Source organism: Onychostoma macrolepis, chromosome 10, assembly GCF_012432095.1.
Source record: "Onychostoma macrolepis isolate SWU-2019 chromosome 10, ASM1243209v1, whole genome shotgun sequence".
NCBI lineage: Eukaryota > Metazoa > Chordata > Actinopteri > Cypriniformes > Cyprinidae > Onychostoma > Onychostoma macrolepis.
This window is the reverse complement of record NC_081164.1, coordinates 11,576,392-11,599,467: the sequence shown is the minus strand read 5'-3', so window position 1 is coordinate 11,599,467 and position 23,076 is coordinate 11,576,392. Positions and strand designations below refer to the sequence as shown.

The 23,076-nt window shown below is 37.0% G+C and overlaps 1 protein-coding gene across 6 annotated transcripts in view; it reads right to left on the bottom strand.

The window, feature by feature from the left end:
- Positions 1 to 125: 125 nt before the first annotated feature.
- The window catches only part of trim3b (tripartite motif containing 3b), a 29,019-nt gene continuing 6,068 nt past the window's right edge, over positions 126 to 23,076 (bottom strand). The window contains exons 1-14 of one of the 6 annotated variants that reach the window (XM_058788894.1): positions 19,507 to 19,683; positions 19,042 to 19,196; positions 12,741 to 12,922; positions 10,842 to 11,082; positions 10,295 to 10,446; positions 9,155 to 9,335; positions 8,344 to 9,076; positions 7,396 to 7,499; positions 7,073 to 7,240; positions 5,761 to 5,929; positions 4,056 to 4,115; positions 3,711 to 3,781; positions 2,057 to 2,197; positions 129 to 1,957 (exon numbers count right to left, since the gene is read on the bottom strand). In XM_058788894.1, coding sequence (XP_058644877.1) covers positions 1,805 to 1,957; positions 2,057 to 2,197; positions 3,711 to 3,781; positions 4,056 to 4,115; positions 5,761 to 5,929; positions 7,073 to 7,240; positions 7,396 to 7,499; positions 8,344 to 9,076; positions 9,155 to 9,335; positions 10,295 to 10,446; positions 10,842 to 11,082; positions 12,741 to 12,922; positions 19,042 to 19,143 — 2,457 coding nt within the window. In that variant the 5' untranslated portion in view covers positions 19,144 to 19,196; positions 19,507 to 19,683 and the 3' untranslated portion in view covers positions 129 to 1,804. Of the gene's footprint in view, positions 1,958 to 2,056; positions 2,198 to 3,710; positions 3,782 to 4,055; positions 4,116 to 5,760; positions 5,930 to 7,072; positions 7,241 to 7,395; positions 7,500 to 8,343; positions 9,077 to 9,154; positions 9,336 to 10,294; positions 10,447 to 10,841; positions 11,083 to 12,740; positions 12,923 to 19,041; positions 19,197 to 19,506; positions 19,684 to 23,076 lie in introns of those variants that run through there. The other 5 variants (XM_058788895.1, XM_058788897.1, XM_058788896.1 and 2 more) reach the window with 5 other exon arrangements.

Genomic DNA, 23,076 nt, shown 5'->3' with positions numbered 1-23,076 from the left:
TTCATGTTATACAAGATCTTCGTTGTTTTTTTTAAACTGATGAAGCACATTTATTAAATCATCTGTCCAAGCATTAGATCATGCATTGGATAGAGTTGAGGTCTGTTCACAATAAGAACAAAAACTATATATTAGTGCTTGCACCGATGGACGATAACTTTGTTTATTCTAAAATGATTGGATGAAAGAGGAAAACTCCGAAACTATTGCCATGGTGTGACATTAGAGAAATTTTGCAAGGAAAAAGTCCATTGTCTATAGTTTCACAAAGCACAGTGGATCAATGCGCCGAATTCGTGTGACCAACTTGAATTTATGAAATCTGTGTTTGGAATTTTTTTTGCTTTGATGAAAAATTCCTGATCTTGTGGATCATAAATTAAAGTAACACTGAATTTTGCTCGCGAAAACTAAAATTGACAGCAACTTTGTCAGCGAGAGCGATTATCTTGTTATAGTTACTATTACAGTTATCATTCTTATTGTGAATGGGCCTTTATCGCAACGGAAGCAACTAATTGTCAGCTTGCAATTCGCATATATTATGAATCAATATACAGTATAGAATTTTTTTTTGGTTATTACATTTTTTTAATTTCCAGCAAATCATTACAGGTATCTCACTGCAGAAACCATATGCCAATGCTAGTAAAATCAGTAACATGCAAAAATGTTCTTCGCACAGATATTAAGATATACGTTCACCATTTCAACTGTGAGCCACCGTTCATTAACCTTGTACAGTATCACAGAGGGTAGCCTATTAAGGAGACTTGGTGTCACATAACCTTCAAAGAGACAAAACTCCACAAAATTAAAGGGAGGTGATTTTTTTTTTTTTTTTTTAAATAATTCGCTGGTGATGAAGGACAGCCTCGAAATGAATTATTCAGGAAGTTGTGTACAAAACATTAAATAAATAGACAAATGAAGCATAAACTATAATACTGACTAAAGACAACATTTGATTGCTACACTGTGAACACAACGTACGATTATTTACAGAGAAGAGACATAATTCCACATAGCTGATCATCTTTAGAGAACGTTAAAAATCAGAGGCAATATATGTGAAATACTTGGGTTTGATTATATTTATATTTCTTCGTTCAGCTGGATTTTTCAACATGTAAAGTAGCCTTGTGCTTTAGAAAAATAAATAATTTGGAATGGAAAAAATATGTCCTTTTTGGCTCCTTTTGTTTAGTGGTTACATTTTCTTTAAAGAGCACAGCAGGGATGCGCATCACTTCCTGTGCTGAGGGATGATCAGCTCAGAAGTTCGATCTGAATGATTTGAACTGAAAGCGCTCACCGAATAGCTCAGGTATAGTGAAATCTCAGTGGCAAATGCTGTCATAGGACAATACAAGAAGCCAGTGTCATTTACATGTTACATACACCATATATGTTAATATGTACACAAATCTGTATATTTACAGATGCAGAATGTAACAATTAAAATACACAACTGTTGCAGTCATGGGAAGGTCAACCACCATGAAACAGGAGACAGAAATTTTGGAATTTTCTGCAAGGGTTGAAGATGGCTATTAACAAAATGTTTTGCTATATAGATTTTATTTATACACAACTTACATGATTTCTAATAAGAATCTGTGCTTATTGATATGGTTTCTGTTATTTACAATCAACATTCCCAGTTTATTAGAGAAGCAGTTCTTTAGTTTTGGAACATGAAAATCAGCAGAAGATTAAAGAAAAGTGCAATCTGTTCATTCGATTCCTCCTCTCGGGTTTGGCGGAGGATTTCGCTGATATGACTGCAGACTGTGATGAGCTGTTACTGCAGGTATCGATAGACTTTGAAGCAGTGGTTACCAGAATCGGCCACCACAACGTGGCCGTCGGAGGTTAAAGCGAGGCCCTGCGGCCCATACAGAGGGTCAGCACTTGTGTTGATGTAGGAGAGGAATGAGCCTGAGCTGTCAAACACCTGAGGAAAAAAAATGAAAACGGTCTTAAAGCGCTTCTAAAATTACTAGTTTCCTGGAGAACTTGTAAAGAGGAAGTGGGTGTTTAGAGAATTCATTACTTGTATTCTGCTGTTGCCCCAGTCTGCTACAATGATGTTGCCGTTAACATCAACAGCTACCCCTGTGGGGGCATTAAACTGGCCGTTTCCTTCTCCATGGGACCCGAATTTAAACAAAAACTCCCCATCTGCACTGTAGACCTGAGGAGATACAAATTGTAAAATCACCAGTATTTAATAGAATATGATACATTCTGTCATATAAAATATATAGAAATATATTTAAATAGGGTATAATATATATATATATATATATATATGGTACAACAGGGCTAAAGACACACTTTAAGAAAAAAAAAGTGCTTTTCTCTGCGCCTAAAATGTATAATTGCAGAAAAAATATTGAACATTAAATGGAGCAACAGATTTTGTGTGAAAATAAATCATTCAAGTCGTTTATTTTCTTTAAAAATCATATTAAATGTATGAGGTGGCAAGGGGGGCATGTTACCCCACACACGGGGCAAAAGGCATACAGTATCGATACAAATACTTTAAGTTAATACTTGTTCAAAACAATCACTTTAGCAAAGTTTGTACTATTTTCTGCTTATTGTGAAAAATAACAGAATTCGTTTTTGTTCAACAAATATGTCATTAAAATGTTAATATAAAAATATATATTTTAAAATACAGAAACAAAATCATTTTAAAAAGATTCTGAAAGCATTGAAGGATAGATTTACATTAGTAACAACAAATGATATTTTATTATATGATGCTTTTTACCCAAAATGCCATATTCTTTCGTTATTTAAAAACTTGCTTTAATTATTATAAAGAACACTGAAAATCGTTAAGAAGACCCTTGTCTTAAAATATATGCATTCATTTTTGAGATTCTCATTTGCTACTTAAATCTACAACATTTTAAAAACATAAAATATTAGATCAAGTAAGCACAGAATCAACTTTGCGCTACTGCGCAAGATCGTGTCAAGGATCAGACAAATATACACGTGCATTTTGAAAAGCGAATGTTTTGGAAACTGCTAAGCCATGTTTTTATGCCATCTAGTGGTTTAGAGGAAAATAATATCAAAGGCGCCTTTTACCCCGTTGATCTATCTATCGAAATTTTTGAAAATCACATGACCGGACAAATACTACTCGCTTTATCTCTTTAACCACCATTGTAGGACACTTTCACTCATGAAATAAATTAATCATTGCTGACTGCTAATTAATTTGTACAAAGACATAAGTAACTGAAATGTATTTGTTTTCTGTAAGGATGCATCCACACCACTAGGTGTCAGTCAAGTCAAACACGATTACCAAGTAAAACACAACTTAAAAGATTGCTAAGTGAACCTTTTCCATTAACCTGTTAAAATAAATGACGGTATGACCAAACAGATGACGGTAGCCATTGACTTCCCCATAGTATGGAACAAAATTCTATAGAAGACAATGACAACCGTCAACTTGTTTCTTCTTTTTCTATCTTTTTTGTGCACTACTCATACAGATTTGGAACAATTTGAGAATGAGTAAATGACAGAAATTTAATTTTTTTGGGTGAACTATCCCTTAAGTCTCTATGATATTCTGGTCTCCAGATATGGTTCAGTTTCCTTCCTTCAGTGCAATTTTATGGTCTTTTATTGTCAACCAGGTGAAAATTTGAGAGTATGACCTCAACATCACTCACCTTGACGGAGTGGTTATGAAAGTCTGTCACGACAATTTCATTTTTGTTGTTGACAGCAACAAAATGTGGACCTGTATGTGAGAAAACAAAAATGAGGGATTAGAGACATTCAGACATGATAAAGAGAAAGAGAGCAGAGAGGAGAGCAGGATGTCATGTGATCAAGATCTCCTAACTGATCAGATAGATTTTGTGATGCTCGACAGTTTGATTTCTGGCCAACTTTTGATTAGATACACAAAGCACAGAATCATAGACTCATGAATTCAGTTCTAGAATTAAACTTAATTCATTTCAATAAGATGAATCACCACATTCTGGGATGAGAATTCACTCAATACTTACTGAACCCAGGGCCAGATTTACTAAACTTTTGCTCCAGTGCAAACTTTGCACCACTTTTGTCTAAAAAGGAATGGGAAAAACACAAACAAGGGTAAGCGGAGACAAATAAACGGCAGGGCAGAAGGGATTCACACAAATAATAAAGTGCAGAAAACTTCAAAAACATGGAGCAGACCAGAGGAACAATGGAAGATGCACATCCCAAACCAGTCCGCATGCACTTACTTAACAAGGGTTAGGAAAAGGAACTGATAGATTTACATAGTAAAATAAGCAGCAGAAGGAAAGTTTTTGATGAACTACAAAAAGCATGACTAATATGTATGCATCTATTAGACTATAGTCTCTCAAAAGTATGCATGCTAGGGGTGGGCGATACGACCAAAACCTTATATCACGATAGGAGTCATTTTATTTCACGGTAACAACATAACTATAGACTATATAGATATATAGTTTTGCTTTAAATAAGTTCTTTGTGATAACAAAATTTTGATACCACAGAAATTTCATAATTCTTGTCACCAGTGTCAACATATAAAAAAAAAAAAAAGAATACTTGCCTAAATTAAAACAAAAACAAAACCAAGCTCACTGAAGACAAGTAAACTGTCAGTGACTGAATAAGAATAAAAAACTAATTACAAGCAATAGGACGAAAAACTACAGTTGAACAAATAAATAAGAAATGCTACATTTTATAAAGCAATCAAATGTATAAAACCACTGCATATTCTTCACTGTGTAAATTAAATAGGCTATATATTTCTTCTTATTAAAGTGATTTAGCCAAGAACAGTGAGAGATTTTCTCTCTTTTGTTGTTTGATTAATATGAATGACAGACAGCAGGAAAATTAGACTGCTGTCACTTTAAGAGCTAACATAATGATCCATTATACTGTCACACATTTTCTTTCTTAGCTGTTTACTTTCACCTACTGGGTTTACGAGGATACTTGAAAAGACGGACATTTTTGACATACAAGTGTGTGTATTTAACCGTTCAAGGCCTATAAAGTGGCAGAAATAACTCCTACAGAAATAATAGCGCCTCTCGGACAGCGCTCACATACAGAGAAATATGTTCTCTTTTGTTGCTGATTGCATTTCAAATGCATTTTTTTTTTAAAAACGCATGCAACGTGAGTGTGTAACCGCAATAGAGATGACAGTCCAAAATCTCCACCGGTTGACATATTTCTACCGGTTAATCGTGTCTACCAGTATATCGCCCATTCCGCATGCATTGGCTTTCATTATTTATCATACAGATAGATAATGCAACGGAAAATATGGGTTATGCTAAAGTAAAATGCAGGAACAGAACTGACAAGTTTACATCCTTTCAGACACTGGAACTGAAGCCTGGGTAAATCTGGCCATTTCTGTATAAAACAAAACAGCCTTCTGAGGCGTTTGTCTTCCCAGAATGGTTATTTTTGAAGTGAAACAATTTATCTAGTTTTTTTTTTTAGGTTTGTTGATGAATTGCAACATTTTAGGTTATAAGAAGAGATCCTGAGCTAGACAAATGAAGTATTGGGAAGATATGTTAGAGGACAAGCAGTCACAGCACACAACAGGGGGTGCTAACAACACTTCTGCAACTCTTTAGTGCTTAGATAGGTGAGCCACCACAAACGCATGACATTGTTCAACATTGGCTTTTGTGTCATTGTGTTGCAGTTTCTACCCTCCCGTACCTGCGAATTGTCTGTCTGAAGTGCCTCTGGCTCCAAACTTGGTCACTAGTTTGCCATTAGATTGAAAGATGAACACACAGCAGGCTTTATTATCAACTGCAATGATATGACCGTTCCTGTCCACAGCCACTCCTTTGGGTCCCATCAGACGGCCTGCACCGATCTTATTCTGCATGAGGCACAGACAAAAAGGGAGAGAGGACCTTATTAAATGGCTCTTAAAAATACTTGATTCGGATTATTCGAACATGGCAATGAGTAAGAAAATGGAATAATTTGAATGTTACAATGTCATATGTAGAGACATACCATACAAAAGTTTAAGGTCAATACGATTTTAATATCTCTTAGTATTTATTTCAACTTTATTTCAACAGTGATGTTCAAACGTTTGAGGTTAGTATCGATCTATTTATTCAGTTATTATGATTTATTTATTTAAAGTTGTTTTTTTTTGAATGAAGTCTCCTGATCACCAAGGCTGCATTTATTTTTATCACAAACACAGTAAATTACAGTAAATAACAGCAATACTGTGAAATATTGCAATTTAAAATAACTGTTTTCTTTTTAAATAAACTTTCAAATGTAATTTATTCATGTGATTTAAAGTTGAATTTTCAACAGCCTTTACTCCAGTTTTCAGTGTCACATGATCCTTCAGAAATCATTCTAATATGCTGATTTGGTACTCAAATAAGAACTATTATAGTTGTGTAATAATAGTTATGTCAAACAGCTTTTGATGTTTAATATAAACATTAATATAAATTATATTTCAGCTTTTGATGTTTAATAACATGCATTTTTTCCACTATGATAAACAGAAAGTTCAAAAGAACAGCACTTATTTGAAATAGAAATCTTTTGTAACATTAGAAATGTCCTTACTGTCACTTCTGATCAATTTAATGTCCTCTCTGAATGTAATTATTAATTACTTTAACTCAGAAAAAAATTAGACACTTTGACATACATCCCTGCTAAAAAAAAAAAAAAAAAACACAATAGAAGCCCAATAGAAACCATCACAGAAATTCCAATGGTTTCCATTAAAATACCATTATAAACCATTATCTTTTTCCAGTAAAACCATTACAAAATTCCTTTTTGTAGTGTGTTTTGGGCATTTTTCCAATAGGATTTAACATCCCACCAATAGAATCCATCACATACCAGTAGACACCTTTATAGTTTCCATTAAAACCAATACAATTCCCATTAAAACCATTACATTTTCTATTGTGTTTTGGGCAGGGTTCTATTGGTTTTTTCAGCAGGGATAAGGTGTAAATTGTGATCTAAACATTACCTTGAATTTCCCATCAGGGGAAAAGATGCTGATCCATCTGTTATCATAATCAGCTACTATAATGTCTCCATTTGTGTCGACTGCTACTCCTGTCGGCCTCTGCAGTTGTCCTGGAGAACGACCCCTGACCCCGAAGCGTGCTTTGAACTGCCCATCATTGGTAAAAACCTATATAAAACAAACAAACCATCCAATTTTGCACTAAATGCAATAAAACACTTTCTATATGTCTTTATAGATTCCTGATTACTTCAATATCCAGTAAAACGCTTCAGATAAAATGAAGCCTATAATTTCCATAATATTTCCATGCATTGACCAACCTGAATACACTGGTTGTTGCTGTCTGCTACAATGACCCTCCCATTATTGGAAGCAGAGATGCCCTGTAGATTGGTGAACTCTCCCTTCTCCCGTCCACGAGAGCCTGAGGGGTCAGACAAAAGAAATTCACAACCATTTAAAATCAAAATTATACACCAATTCGGTGTTTGCAAACAGTGAGCGGAGACTATATGGTGGCAGAAAATGAGTTTTCAAGTAGCAGTCTGGAAGCCATGGAATAAAAGTATAAAAGAATAATAAAAACAAAAAAAAAGTAAATTTGAGTTCATATTTCAAAATTCTTACTTTATTTTCGCAATTTCCGAAATTATATATCACACAATTCTGATAAGGAAAAACAACTCGTCATTCTCTCATTTCCCCTCGGCTCAGAATCAAGAGTTTATATCCGGACTTCTGGGGGTTTTTTCTCAGAATTGACAAACACATTATTGTTGACTTAAATCAAGTTATAAAGTCCAAACTAGAAGAAATAAACTTGCATTTGCGAGAAAAAAAGTCAGAATTGTGAGATAAAATAGGTAAATGTTATGTAAAATGTTAATAGCAATATATCCCCTATGAACTGCATGTGTGAATATTGTGTAGACCTATTGTTTAAATCAAATTTATGTTTTAAACGTAGACTAATCACAGCAGGTTTCATCCATAGTCTGTCCGTTTAAACGTCTGGGTTTAACTTAAAATGTCGTCTTTGATGACAGTATTCTATAAAAATGATTTGCATTCCGATTCTGACATCCAAAAGGCACAAATATTTTTTTTCTTCTCTTATTCTATGGATTCTACCCATTTCCCTCCACTTGTTACCAGTGTTTTTTTGCCACCACAATGCGCGCGCAGCTGCAAAGTGACGTAACTGTGACGTCTACATCACAACAATTTATAATCACTACGGGGTTATCATCCACACCGAAGTTTCTTACCTACTCTATAAATGAGCTCATCTTCAATAGGGTTTTCCTTCTTTTTGGTAGTGCTGTACATGCTGGAGGGTCTCCGTACAGCTTTCTGCCTTATGTGTCCTCCTGTTCCGCTGGGAGATTTTACCCTCCTCTTCACATCATCTGGAGACTGGGGCACGTCCGAGGGCTTTATCGCCCGCAGTCTGAACGGGCTGCCCCGCACAGGCTGTCCGTACAGCATCAGAGAGAACGAGTACTCCCCTTCGCTCTTAAGTGTGTACCCTACCTCATACGTTCCGTTTTTATTGTCCACGACTTCCACGTCCGTCGCCCGCACTCCGTCCTGCCCCGTTATCTCGGCTCGGAGGACCGCGTTACCGGTCCGCACAAGCTCGCTGTCCTTATCCTTAGTGGTAACAGTTACAGTCACGTGCTGACCGGCCAGCGCATGTCTGAGGCCTTCTCCTGTGGCCACGCTGGTGTGTCCCACGGCTCCCGTCGTTAGCAGGACACCCAGGTTCTGGATGGAGCGTCGCAGGCCTTCTGTCTCTATCTGGCAGTCCAAATGGGCGTTCTCGTGCGGCCGTTCAGGGAAGTCGTGACAGGCGAGGGCGCTCACACGCTCGCTCATCTGCTTTTGGACCAGCAGGACTTCGGTGGCGCTGCCGTGGTTCAGGGCCTGCTCAGTGAAGCTGCAGCTGCTCTGAATGTGCTCTTTTCCCTGCAGTAGACACGATAGCTGCGCCTGAAGCACCTGCAGAGGACACCGCAGAAAGCAGCGTTAGAGAGATAGGAGAGTACAAACCGTTTAACCTATTAAGAGATTTCTGACCTTCTGCTTGGTGCTACAAATGTTCTCCAGATCAGTGACGAGTGCAGCTTTGCGTTGGTGCAATGCCCTCTCGAGCTCCTCAAATGTCATGTTGATCTCATTGACGGCTTCGTTCTTCCTCTCTATCAGCTGTTGAGAGATTTCATTCACCAGCTCAATGGCAGCTGTTAGTTGGGGCAGCCTGACCGAATAAAAAACAAACAAAAATCTCAGGTAGAAGAAATTTTAGAAGAGAAATTATGGAAAAGAGCTAAACAGTCTGCAATATTATTCACAATAATGACTTAAAACAGCTCACAAAAGCATCATTTTATTCTGTGTGGTCACTTTAAGGATACTTAATAATCATCACATTTTAATATAATATTGTAATGCTTTTTAAAAATATCTAAACTATTTTTATAAATACATATTTATATACATTTATAGATAAAACATAAAAATTATATAAAACTTATATAACTAACATTTTGTTCCATACTTACTCATTAGTAAAATAAGACTTAATTATTCATATAATATTATCGTTAATATAATATTTTTAATCATAATGTTTTTTGTATATGTATGCATGTTTGTTTGTGCACTTATTAAAATATTTTGATATTAATAAAACTAAAGATCGTATTTTAATGATAGAATAATATATTCCAAAATATTCAAACATGTATTAATTATTATATGTAGTCTAATTATACTAGTGACTAAATATAGAACAAAAATGTTGTTGTATTAGTTTTATATAATTGATGTTTTATATATAAATGTATATAAGTGTGTGTGTAACTGTAGAGTAACATACATTTATATATACACATTATGTGTGTGTGCATATATACACAATTTATATAAAACTAATATAGCAACAATATATAAATTATCATCATCATCAATATTATTTCTAATATTAGTACTGTTATTTAATGATACATTTTAAAACAAAATACACAATTACACACAGACACTCACACACACACCAAATATGTATGTATTTATAATATGTATACATACATATCAAATTATATATGTATGTAATATGCAATATGCATGTAGTGTGTTAGTATTAATATAATATAATTATCATTAATAAAGTGATGAACTGTACATAACATCTGACTGTTAAGTATGTATGACATGTACCTGTTGTGTATAGCATCCAGCTGGTTCTTTAGCGCTGCTTTGTGCTGTTCTAGAACATCCCGCAATGGAACGGTCACATGCTCCCTGTGTTCCCCCTCCGTGCAGTCCAGGCACATGGCCGTCTCACACGACTCGCAGTAAAACTCCATCACCTGCAGGGGCACCAGTGAGCAACCCATTCATTCAGCATCTTAATGATTTATCAAAGGCCGCTAATGAACGCTAACAGGCCTGAACAGCATAAACACACATGTATTATGACTTTGAAGACACATAAAAGAAAGAAGCTGGCCGCTTTCAGATGCGTTTCAGAGGAATGAGAAAGAACAATGAGGAGAAAGCAACACAGGAGCCTCTGCCAATGAAAAATTGGCTCAAATGTAGACAAAATGAGAGGTGGTAAAGGAATTACCATTCACTTGTAGCTATACGGGCATTTCTACATTCTGGCTGCAATTTTACCAACAACTCTTTTGATGGTTTTTCCTTCATATTCCCAACAAATGTTGCCAAATTTGGTTTCAACATCAGATGGTAAGAGGCTTACCTTGCCCTCGTGATTGGGGCAGGAGAGCGGTTTCCCAGCGGCTGCTGCACTGACAGACTCCAGCACGCTGCAGGCCTCTGGCCGAGAACATTCTGGGTCTCTCTGCAGCACCTCCATGAGGTTTGTGATGAAGAAGTTGTTCTGTAGTGCCGCCACACCTTTCTCGGGCAAGATGGAGGTCTGTCTGCACACCGGGCAGGACAGCGTCAAGGACTGAGGAGGAATGTAGTTCTGTAGGCACCTGTGAGATAGAAAGGATGACAGACATGATTAAAGACCTTAAACAAAAGCGACCAGCCACTATTATCGCTCGATATTTGCCTTAAAGAGATTCAAAAATAAAATGAAAATGTACTCTCTCGTATTGTTCCAAACCCTTCCGTGGAACACAAAAGGAAATCTTTTAAAGAATGTTCACACTGCTGTTTTCCTAACAGTAGATGAGGACTAAGGATTGTCAAGCTAATAAGTGCCATAATAAACCATTATAAAAGTAAACCATATGACTCTTGCACTCTTCTAAAGTCATACAATAGCTTTGTGTGAGGAAACAAATGAAACATAAGTCACCATTCACAATCATTTTCTGGAAAGGAGCAGCTTGAATATTCTGCTATAAATAACTCTTTTTTTGTTCCTTAGAAGAAAGAAAGTCATACAAGTTTTGAAAGATGAGAGGGTGAGTAAATGACGACAGAATTTCCATTTTTGGGTGGGTATCCCTTTAAGCAGGAATAGGTCAAAGTATGTATTTCACCTTAAAATGTAAAAGTATCCTAGAAAAATAAATAAATAAAAAATTAGCAGCTGTTAACATTTGCCATCACAGGAATAAATGACATTTTAAATATATTAAAATAGAAAACAGTTATTTTAAATTGTAATAATATTTCACAATATTACTATTTTTACTGTATTGGTTTGATCAAATAAATGCAGCCTCTGCGTGACTTCTTTCAAAACCATCTGAAAATCTTACTGACCTCCAACATTTGAACGCTAGCGTATCTTTCATATTTCATGAATGGTGTACTCCTGTGTGAAGGAGTGAGAACGAGAGGACTAGGAGGGCAAGTGTTGCTGAAATTTCAGTCACAACATGAACAATCACAGTGGAAACACTCCACTGACACACAAGCCCACCGAAAGCACAAACCACCCAAAGAGACACAAAGAAGACAGAGAGTCTCACTGCACACTGCCATTGATGCAGAAGAAAATGTTTGTGGTTGAGACAGAACATCCATGCCAAGGAATGTCAGCAGTAAGTAAACATATGCCATCCTGTCAAAAGGTTACCAACTGATCAATGCTTCAATCATTAGGCATGTTATTAAAACTGTGACAAGTAATTTTGATATGCTCAGGCTGGAGCTATAGCCTAGCGGCAAGCACCAACACAATAAGCCATGGTGCCCATGTGCGAAATTTGAGTTCAAGTATGGCTCTCATAATTACCCAATCTCCTCCCCGTAATTTTGTGTTCTCTCTCTACTAATAACTACACCATAAATATGAAAACATCATATTCATCTTAGTATGACAACATAATGATAACATAACTGGTTTCTTTATATTTTTTGGTGCAGATGAACAAGTCTCGTATTATCCTTTAATCACCAGAAAACCTGCCACAAGACATGACATGATATTCCTATTTTCCTCTGACCCAGGTTACATTTATTTGTTCAATTTTCATTTTCACGAATGATTCTAAACTGTACATGTAATTTCAAAAATCCTCTCGCTCTTATTTTGTGAAAAAACTGTACATGATGGAAAGTTTTTGTTGATAATTTTGAACTCAGCATCATCGAATTAGGAATTATCAGAAATTAAATGACTAGAAATATTTTTTTTAATCGATGAGGGACTTTAATTATGGCAACAAACACAGACCTTTCGCAGAAGGTGTGCAGGCAGGGCAGGACTTTGGGGTTGTGGTAGTGATCCAGACAGATACTACACACCAGGAACTGCTTGTCTATCTGGCGGACCACTGGACTTGTGCGGCCGGTCTCAAACTTCGCCATGGTGACAGACATCCACAGAGGGGGCCTGGGGCCAGGACACACCTTAACCTGAAATAAAGAAGATGCTATGTTACTGAAAAACCCCACAATGCTTCATCATTTTAACTTTGAAATGATGGAAAAGCTCATAGTATAGCACGAGAAGACAACCTCCAATATAAAGAGGAACACATGAGAGTGAGACGACAGTTGACGCCTGCTGAGCTGCTACCAAACCAGTAACTTTAATACAGGATAATAACTCTTATTCTGCAGGCCAAAGAACACGCTGTATTTCATCAGAAGAGAGGAGCGTGGAAAATTGGATTATGGAGGCAAACTGATGCTGGTCAATTTTCATGCCACTTTTCCAGATGAGACACAACAACAGCGGGCACACACACAGATAAGTACGGATACAAGGACATGAACTACTGCTGCAGCTATTACTAGCTCCTGATGGCGGTGATACATGCTGTGCCAATTTTTACTTTAGTTGTTCTCTAGGCGAAGAGATATGAGACTGAGGTAAAACTAATAACTCGGGATTAATTCTATTTCAGGATGTTAAAGAAAAGTGTCTAACATAGAAACATAGAACATAGTCCTTTCAAAGGACTAAAAATAAAACTTTTACATAAATGAGACAAATCTAAATTAAACATACAAATGCACAATTCCATTTTGCTGCGCACAGTATATACTGAAACATAACACTAAATGCATTCGGAAGCAAAATCATTATGATCCACTGACATAGCATGTATCAAAATATCTGACACACTTTAACCCACAGCTACCATTTTTGAATGAAAACAGCATATCCGCGTGGCGCAGCGGACACAGAACATACACTGTTTGCGTTCAATGAATACTCTCCAAAATGGAGCTAGGGTGGAGACGAATTGTTGAGTGAAGTCGTTATTTTTGTTTTCTTTGCGTACAAAAAGTATTCTCGTAGCTTTGTAAAATTAGGGTTGAACCCCTGATGTCACATGGATTATTTTACCGATCTCCTTGCTATATACGTTTCTGGACGTTGATCGTGTTAATTACATTGCTGTCTATGGGAGGGTCAGAGAGCTGTCAGAATGCATCAAAAATGTGTGTTCCCGAAGACGAATGAAGCTTTTACAGGTTTGGAACAACATGGGGGTAAGTGATTAATGACAAAATCTTCATTTTGGTGTGGAGTAACCCTTTAAAACCATTTTTAGCTGGTGAAAATACTAGTGTTATTACAATTTTGGCCACCACATTGCATTCCTATTGGCTCAAAAAAAATAAAAAAAATAAATCATGCACAATTTACTAGATTAAGGGGGCGACACATCTTACCCCACTCACCCCTACAAGTCAGTTACAACAGAACCAAAAAATAAGGCTTTTAATTCAGGAAAGTCTCTCCGTCTGAAAAGTTTGCACGCCAGTGTTTCATTATCACTCTTTCAGTCTCTCACTTCTGCTCTCTGCCATGTTTTGACAGCGAGTGTCTTGTTCTCAGTTTACTCTTAGTGCCTCTGGTCCCAGTGCTGCTCTGATAATTCTGCAGGACTGACATGTGCTCTCATGGACGTATAAGTGACGGTAACGTGAGAGCTTTAAACACCAGTTCCCTTTGCCCACTCCATGTAATCCTCCTCCCCCAAACCCCCTTTCCCTCTCTGATTTGATGTGTTGATGTATGCAGGCTATATTTAGACGTATGTCTCAGTGGGGTAGGCTTAATAAGGGTCACGTCCTGCAGCGAATGGCTGAGATTCTTGTGGCACAACACAGAAAGAGGAGCCAGAGCAGGTATCTGGGCTGACGGGGGCTCAAAAATACACTGACACATAGAATTCGTGATCATGTGACTAAACATGTTGCAAAACATACTTATAAATGAGATTTACTAGTCTGAAATAAGAAACACATCTGGAAATAAGAGCAGAACCTTTCCTGCAGTCAATGATAACAGTGTCCATAAAAAAAAAAAAACATTTAGTTTGCATGCATGTGAGAGTACACACCTTGATCATTATAATCAGGTGTGTAAACAGGTTTTTGAATATATTTTTCATTGTAAATTTTTTTTTTTTTTTTAATATCACATATTAATTAATCACAAATATGATTACATTTTTGGAGAGTCACATCATATGACATTTGACCTGAGCTAACCTTGTTTGGACATGAAAAGGTTATCTGATATTTTAAGTTATAATCATATGAATGACATCATTTCGCTCAGGGCTCATGACTTTAATTTGACAGACATTTTAACATTATTTAAAAAATTAATATTGGCAAACATTTTAAAAACATAAATAAGTAATGAAGCAGTTTTGTTATATAATAGTAAAAAAATAAAATAAAATAGCCAAACTACTGTTTTATGTTTTTTTTTTTTAATTTGTCTATATATTTTGTATTAATTTTTATTCTAGTTTTAGTTTTTTAGTACATCAATTTAAACTGAATGAAAATGACACATGTTTGCCTCAGTTGATTGATTTTTTTAAAAAGTTTAAATATTTTAATTTTCTTTCAGTTAATATTCTTTTATTTCAAGCAAGGAAACTCTGTTTATGGTTTAGGTTAACTGTGTGTGTGTGTGTGTGTGTGTGTGTGTGTGTGTGTGTGTGTGTGTGTGTATATATATATATACACACACGCATACATACAGGTGCATCTCAATGAATTAGAATGTCGTGGAAAAGTTAATTTCAGTAATTCAACTCAAATTGTGAAACTCGTGTATTAAGTAAATTCAATGCACAGACTGAAGTAGTTTAAGTCTTTGGTTCTTTTAATTGTGATGATTTTGGCTCACATTTAACAAAAACCCACCAATTCACTATCTCAACAAATTAGAATATGGTGACATGCCAATCAGCTAATCAACTCAAAACACCTGCAAAGGTTTCCTGAGCCTTCAAAATGGTCTCTCGGTTTGGTTCACTAGGCTACACAATCATGTGGAAGACTGCTGATCTGACAGTTGTCCAGAAGACAATCATTGACACCCTTCACAAGGAGGGTAAGCCATGAACATTCATTGCCAAAGAAGCTGGCTGTTCACAGAGTGCTGTATCCAAGCATGTTAACAGAAAGTTGAGTGGAAGGAAAAAGTGTGGAAGAAAAAGATGCACAACCAACCGAGAGAACCGCAACCTTATGAGGATTGTCAAGCAAAATCGATTCAACAATTTGGGTGAACTTCACAAGGAATGGATTGAGGCTGGGGTCAAGGCATCAAGAGCCACAGTTTTGGTCACAGTTGTCGTATTCCTCTTGTTAAGCCACTCCTGAACCACAGACAACGTCAGAGGCGTCTTACCTGGGCTAAGGAGAAGAAGAACTGGACTGTTGCCCAGTGGTCCAAAGTCCTCTTTTCAGATGAGAGCAAGTTTTGTATTTCATTTGGAAACCAAGGTCCTAGAGTCTGGAGGAAGGGTGGAGAAGCTCATAGCCCAAGTTGCTTGAAGTCCAGTGTTAAGTTTCCACAGTCTGTGATGATTTGGGGTGCAATGTCATCTGCTGGTGTTGGTCCATTGTGTTTTTTGAAAAGCAAAGTCACTGCACCCATTTACCAAGAAATTTTGGAGCACTTCATGCTTCCTTCTGCTGACCAGCTTTTTAAAGATGCTGATTTCTTTTTCCAGCAGGATTTGGCACCTGCCCACACTGCCAAAAGCACCAAAAGTTGGTTAAATGACCATGGTGTTGGTGTGCTTGACTTAGGGGTCGACCGATATGTGTTTTTCAGGGCCGATGCCGATACCGATTATTACAGACCAAGTGGACCGATAACCGATATATTATGTCTAATGTAAAAATGAAAATTAATGTCAAAGTTAAGAATAACAAGGGCTCTGACAAAACTGCCTTCCCTGGTGTTGATTGCACTTCTTACTCTTGTCATCCTCCATGCATCCATCTAAAATAAGGGTAATATAAAGAGAGAGTTAAAAGTGGGGCCACTGCACGCTTCATGATTAAGCCTATGAATACTGTACTACAGTTAAACAGCTTGGGGAAATGTAAGTATTTGGCTTCAATAATTTACATGTTAGAAATGTATGTGTAATAGCATAACCTCTCATAATTATAATATAAAAGTGTAAATAATTTAATTGTCTTCATAGCTCCATTGTAGAAGTTGTGAAGAAGACTGTAACTATTTTAATTAAACTATAACACTAATAGCCTGTTATAGGCACACTTGGTTCAATAGCCTATTGAAATGTCACAATTTATGTCGTCCTAATCTTGGCCTGTGTGACAGTATCTTAATCTTGGCCTATGTGACAGTAATTTCGATTACTTTTAATTTACAGTGCAGTGCAAATGAAGCCATAAAACATTAATTTCAGTTATCTTTTAATCAAATGAGAGTTAAACTCAATTTTTTGGCAAACAAATGGGTTTACCATTAAAATTAAAACATGGAATAAATAGCGTATTGTGTGATTATTCTTTTAAACAAAAGTTGTTGTTGTAGTAGTACTACTAGATAAACCGAACTTTTATTTTGACGGGTTGCCATGAGGACCTCTTAAGTTTCTGTATAGCCTATGTATGTGATATGACGATCGTTTTACTCAAATGAAACGGTCAAATGCTCATGAAGTGACTCTCAGAGCAGTTCTGGGGATGTTGGTCATGTATTTATGTCCTCATTTAGTGAGACGGCAGATGCTGAAAACACCGCGAGCGTCGCGCACTTCAGTGTGTGTGTGTAATCAAAACCGCGTGTCTGTGCCATTCACATATACAGAGACAGCAGAACATACAGAATTCATATTTAAATAAGTCTTTTTGCAGCTTAATATTTACAGATACTAGTCCATAGCGAGTCGATTTAAGTGTACTGACCTACTTTTGATTAGTTCATCCAAACTTTGACGAACTCTGTGACTCGCGTTATACAGGAAATTCCTTTATACGACTGGATTCCGCGATTCGTCTGCGTTTTCCCCATCGCGGAAACCATAAATAGATAATATTGAGGTGTTTTGCAACTTCAGTGTAGTGGATTGTGATTCATTGCAACTTGAGCAACGTCTGCTGCTGCCTTTGAGAGACACCTGATGCGTGATGATCACTGAAACTGTAGCAAGCGCTTTCAGTGAGAGAGTGCTTTAGTCTTCCACATTGATTGGTCTGACTCGTGACTCCCAACAAATCAGATGCACGGTGGGCGGAGACTGCTCGAGGCCACAGAGTGGTGAGTTCTGACAGGCTGCATCAGAGCCAAATAGCGCGTTTCAAAATTAAATAATTTTATCGGCACATCGGTTTTAAAAATGACCGATAATCATAAAAATACTTAATATCGGCGCCGATAATCGGTCGACCCCTAGCTTGGCTGGCCAGCAAACTCACCAGACCTGAACCCCATAGAGAATCTATGGGGTATTGCCAAGAGGAAAACGAGAAACAAGAGACCAAAAAATGATGAGCTGAAGGCCACTGTCAATGAAACCTGGGCTTCCATACCACCTCAGCAGTGCCACAAACTGATCACCTCCATGCCACGCCGAATTGAGGCAGTAATTAAAGCAAAAGTAAGTGAACATACTTTCCAGAAGGCCAACAATTCACTAAAAGTGTTTTTTTTTTTTTTTTTTTTTTATTGGTCTCATGAAGTATTCTAATTTATTGAGATGTGAATTGGTAGGTTTTTGTTAAATGTGAGCCAAAATCATCACAATTAAAAGAACCAAAGACTTAAACTACTTCAGTCTGTGTGCAATGAATTAATTTAATACACCAGTAATTCAACTCAAATTGTGAAACTTAAGTAAATGAACTTTTCCACGACATTCAAATTTATTGAGATGCACCTGTATATTATATATGTGTGTGTGTATATAGATAGAAATGTAAAAAGTGTATTAAAGTAATTTTTATGTATAACCTGCATAATGTATATTTTTAATGATTTAACAGATATGAACAAATAATGAGTGTTCTGACATGTACCCACATGCATGCCAACCCGCACATGATTTGCTCTAAACGCTGAACAGTGACGTACATTCACCTGTTCCACTAAACCGAGATCTGCAAGAACTTGGGGGTCAGGCCAGCGGTCAGCAACCCTGACCCAGATTCAGCCACAATTGAGAAACCAAACACTGTGTCATTGTTCAAAAAAAGAAGCCAACAACAATCAGCAATTGTATCATGCAGCCTCTTACAAAATTATCCCACAGTCCACTCCCACACGTCGCTGTGTGCACGGCACATGTGTATATACACCTTACAGACACACTCAACGCCCAGCGAACTGCTTCTGACATCCATCAGCCTTCCATGCGATGCCAAACAGTCTTCCAGAACTACAGCTTAACATCTAAAAAAAAAAAAAAAAAGATATTTTACCCATAAACAACTTCAAAACATTTCTTCGAACTGCTCTTCCACATGAGGGTCTCCTGAAACCCTGATAAAATCAGACTATGCAGTGAAGGCGTGAACATGATACTAACCGAAGCATAAAACCGTTCCTAAACCTCAGACCAGCTGTTTTCAGGCAGGAAACCAGACACAGAAACAAAAGCATTCTTCTCTTTCATTACTACAGCTATTCATTGCTCCAGTGAGCACGCAAAAACACAAAGATGACTGTTCACGTGCACACACCAAGACTCAAACACACTTACACTCAAAAGCAGAGCGGACGCTTCTCAGGCAGGTTCCATTGTTGTTTTCTGAAAATTCAGCAGGCCCTGGTGGCTCAACAGCACAACAGATCCCCTTCCCTCTGTCTCTAGCCCCCCTCCCCAGATGAACGCACTGCTCGTCGTCCTCACGCCTAGTGCACTCTCGCTCACTGCCCGAGCAACAGCTGTGATGTCACAAAGGGGCGGCTGCCTAAAGCCAAACCACGTCTACCGGGCTACGCCATTGGCTGAGGCTGAATGCACAGCTTTTGCTCCTCCCAGAAGCTCTGCTGTGATTGGCCGTTCAGTGTTATCTTCCTAAAGGCATGGATTGCCTCAGAGAGAAACAATTCCTATTGACGGATTGGGTGGGTTGGGAAAGGGAGAGGATTTGAATCGAATGCAAGCTTTTTAGTTGCAAGTACTTTAGGGTGAGTGAAAGCTTAAGATGAACAATGCACAATAATGATCATATAGAAAAACTAGTTTGGTTTGACAACATTTCGAGTTGTAGTGTGCCACAACAAAAGTGTTCATTCAGTTCACTGTGCACCTGCTTCTAAAGAAAAAAAAAAAAAGCTACTAGGTCGATAAAGCTGCTACTTTTAAGTGAGTGAATCGAGTCAAAAAAATGTGGGATGTTTAATTACTGCAAGATTATTTACAGTATGTTCCCTTTGTGTTCAACTATTTTAACATGACAAAATCATCGAAATTAATGTTAATCTTGGTTTAGCTCAGGACATTGCCCTACTTTTGCTTGCTTGTGAACTGACTGACATATAAAGTCTTAAAACAATTGCTTGGTATGATGGTTATATAAGAGATGATGTCATTACATCTGGGTGGAGTGACTCCAGATTGCAGGATTATGAATTTCAATACCTTTCAATACCATGAGAGAGCAAAAAAATCAATAACAACCAAAAAAAAAAAAAATTTTTACGCATGTATCAAATAAAGGCCTATACTTCCACCTAATACATATAGGTTTGCATGTAATTATTTCTTTAAAAATACATTGTGAGTGACATTTTTAATCCATCAGCAAAGCGGCTGGAGATTAAATGGAAAACATCAACTGTCATTAATCTGGAGGGATTGACTGTCTGATTTCTCCCACGGTGGCTGGTTTTCAGATAACACCCACACCTCTGACTGACGCCACTGCTCCAAACTTGCACCAACACAGCAGGCACAACTAAAGCTGGACTTTTTAATCATGGAATTTTTTTTTTTTTTTGTAGAATACATGCTGTAACTTGTGTAAAAGGGAAACCTGTCTGTATATTTGTGATCTTTGTAACAGAGTAGCTTTGTGGTTGATGATCTGGGCTGACATGATAAATATTGTTTCTAGGTAGAGGCACCCAGAATTTACTGGCCCTAAACAAAGTGGGAATTTGTTCAACCAGATCATCAGAAACAACCAACTGAAATCTTAAATGTATTTCCACTGCACTTGCTAAGCAGGGCTAATGTCATCTGTCAGGGTTTTGCACTGTCCAGTAGATCAGTAACTGGCTGTGCTTACTCAAAAAGCAAGGAACTGTGAGATACATTCATGCAATGCCAGTCATTCCAGTTAAATTCCATCAAATTCAGTCACTCAAGTTAATTGGAGAGATTAATTTCCAAATATTATCTTCACATATTTTCCATATATAATCTGTGTGATAACCAGACATATGGAGCGCTCCCACACAGCACAAACAGTGAAGCGTAATTAAAGTTTCCTGATGATTGCATTAATTAATCTTTACTTAAAGTGCAATAAGATGCTACGTCTAGTCCACTTGGCTCAGATGGAGCCCTCAGGCACCGTCCTGTTACTGTGTCCAGTTATGTAATACAGCATGTCAACTGCAATTGCAGAGAGGGAGAGGTAATCATGCCGCAGGAAACATGACTCAACAGAATGCTGTCAGGATACCGCAGGGCAGAGAGAGAGAGTGAGATTCGACAGAAAGAGAAAGATCTGGCTCTACCTAGGCCACAGTCTTGTAGTGGTCATTACACAGATTTGGGATTTAGAGCTCCACTGTTTTAATTCTTACATTCACAAGCTGGTGTCACCCTAGAGGAATTTCTTATGCTTAGTGGTTTCTCATTTATAGCTCAGGCTATAAAATATAGACGCATATGCAGTTATATTACCCTAGTTGTGCTAGGTTTTCTCTTAGATGTTTCTTCTTAGAGCTATCAAAATATAAATGCAATTCACAGCACAGATTATTCGGTTTAAGGACAACTTGATGCTTTTTCTTCAAACACTAGCAAGTGCCCCTTATCTATTTTATTTATATATTTATTTAGATAAAGTGGTGGCCAAAATAGTTAGAACACCTGATAGATCTGAAAAAGATTGACCTTTTTTTGCCTCCAAAATATGATTTAATTTCATAATGTTCAGGAAACATGCAGATGGTTGCTCTGAGCAAATATTAGATGAAGTGAGTCATACTGTTTTTATCCACTTTAACTTTAATATTTGGTATGTCCACCTTTTGCAGCAATCTCAGCAACACATCTCTCTAGTGTCAATATATTTCCTGAGAACTTCAAAACTAATGTTATCCCATGCCTTCTGCCACTCAAGCCAAAGGCTTTCCTTTGAATGTACAATAGATCTGTCCAGTTTATTTTCCAACTCGCCCCAAATTTGCTTGATGGGGTTGAGATCTGGACAGTCCATCATTTTCAATGTTCCAGCAGATTCCTTCCGTCGCAGGTAGTTCCGGCAATAGTTCGAATTGTGGGTATTGTAATGGCCAATTCAACAAAAACAACAGAAACCACTAAAATATGCTAAGTGTTTATGAATATGTAGAGTTTAAAGCATTTTCAGTTGAGACTAATTTTTATTAATGGCTTAATGTTAGAAAATTATAACAAAAATTCTATTAAAAATGAATGTAATGTAAATAGAATGTGAAGATAACTATTGAATTTAAGACAAAAAGTACACACAAAAAAACATACTATTGAGGTATCTTCTTTAATACTTATCTTCTGTGATCTTTATAGATAATTAAATTAAATTAAATTAAAAAATAGCGTCTGTTTTTTTTTTTTTTTTAAACAGGATTAATCCAGAACTTCCCTTGTCAAATATAGAACGAGGTGAGAAAATTCCACTCACCGACAAAGGATCAATAAGAACTTGAGTTGGGCTGATGGATTGCCAGTTGTTAAAGGATTTCGTTATGAGACTGGTGTTCTTTTGCTATAAACAAAACTTAGTTTTTGCGAGACTAGCATATTCTGACTAAAGCTTATGCTAGGCCTGAGTCATCCACTGGAACGCTACACTCTCGTGAACTCAAGTACAACAGATAGTGGAAGCTAGAGATTACGGTTTATAAAGTAAACTTATAAAAAATATAAAGTATTAAATATGGATATTATTCACAAACATGGATATCTTACACAAACACATCACTTTGCTTCAGAGGGCTTTTATTAACTACCCACAGATCTGTGTAGCACCTTTTATGATGGATGGATGCACTTTTTTGGGCTTCAAAATCTTGCCCCCATTCACTGCCATTATAAAGCTTGGAAGAGCTA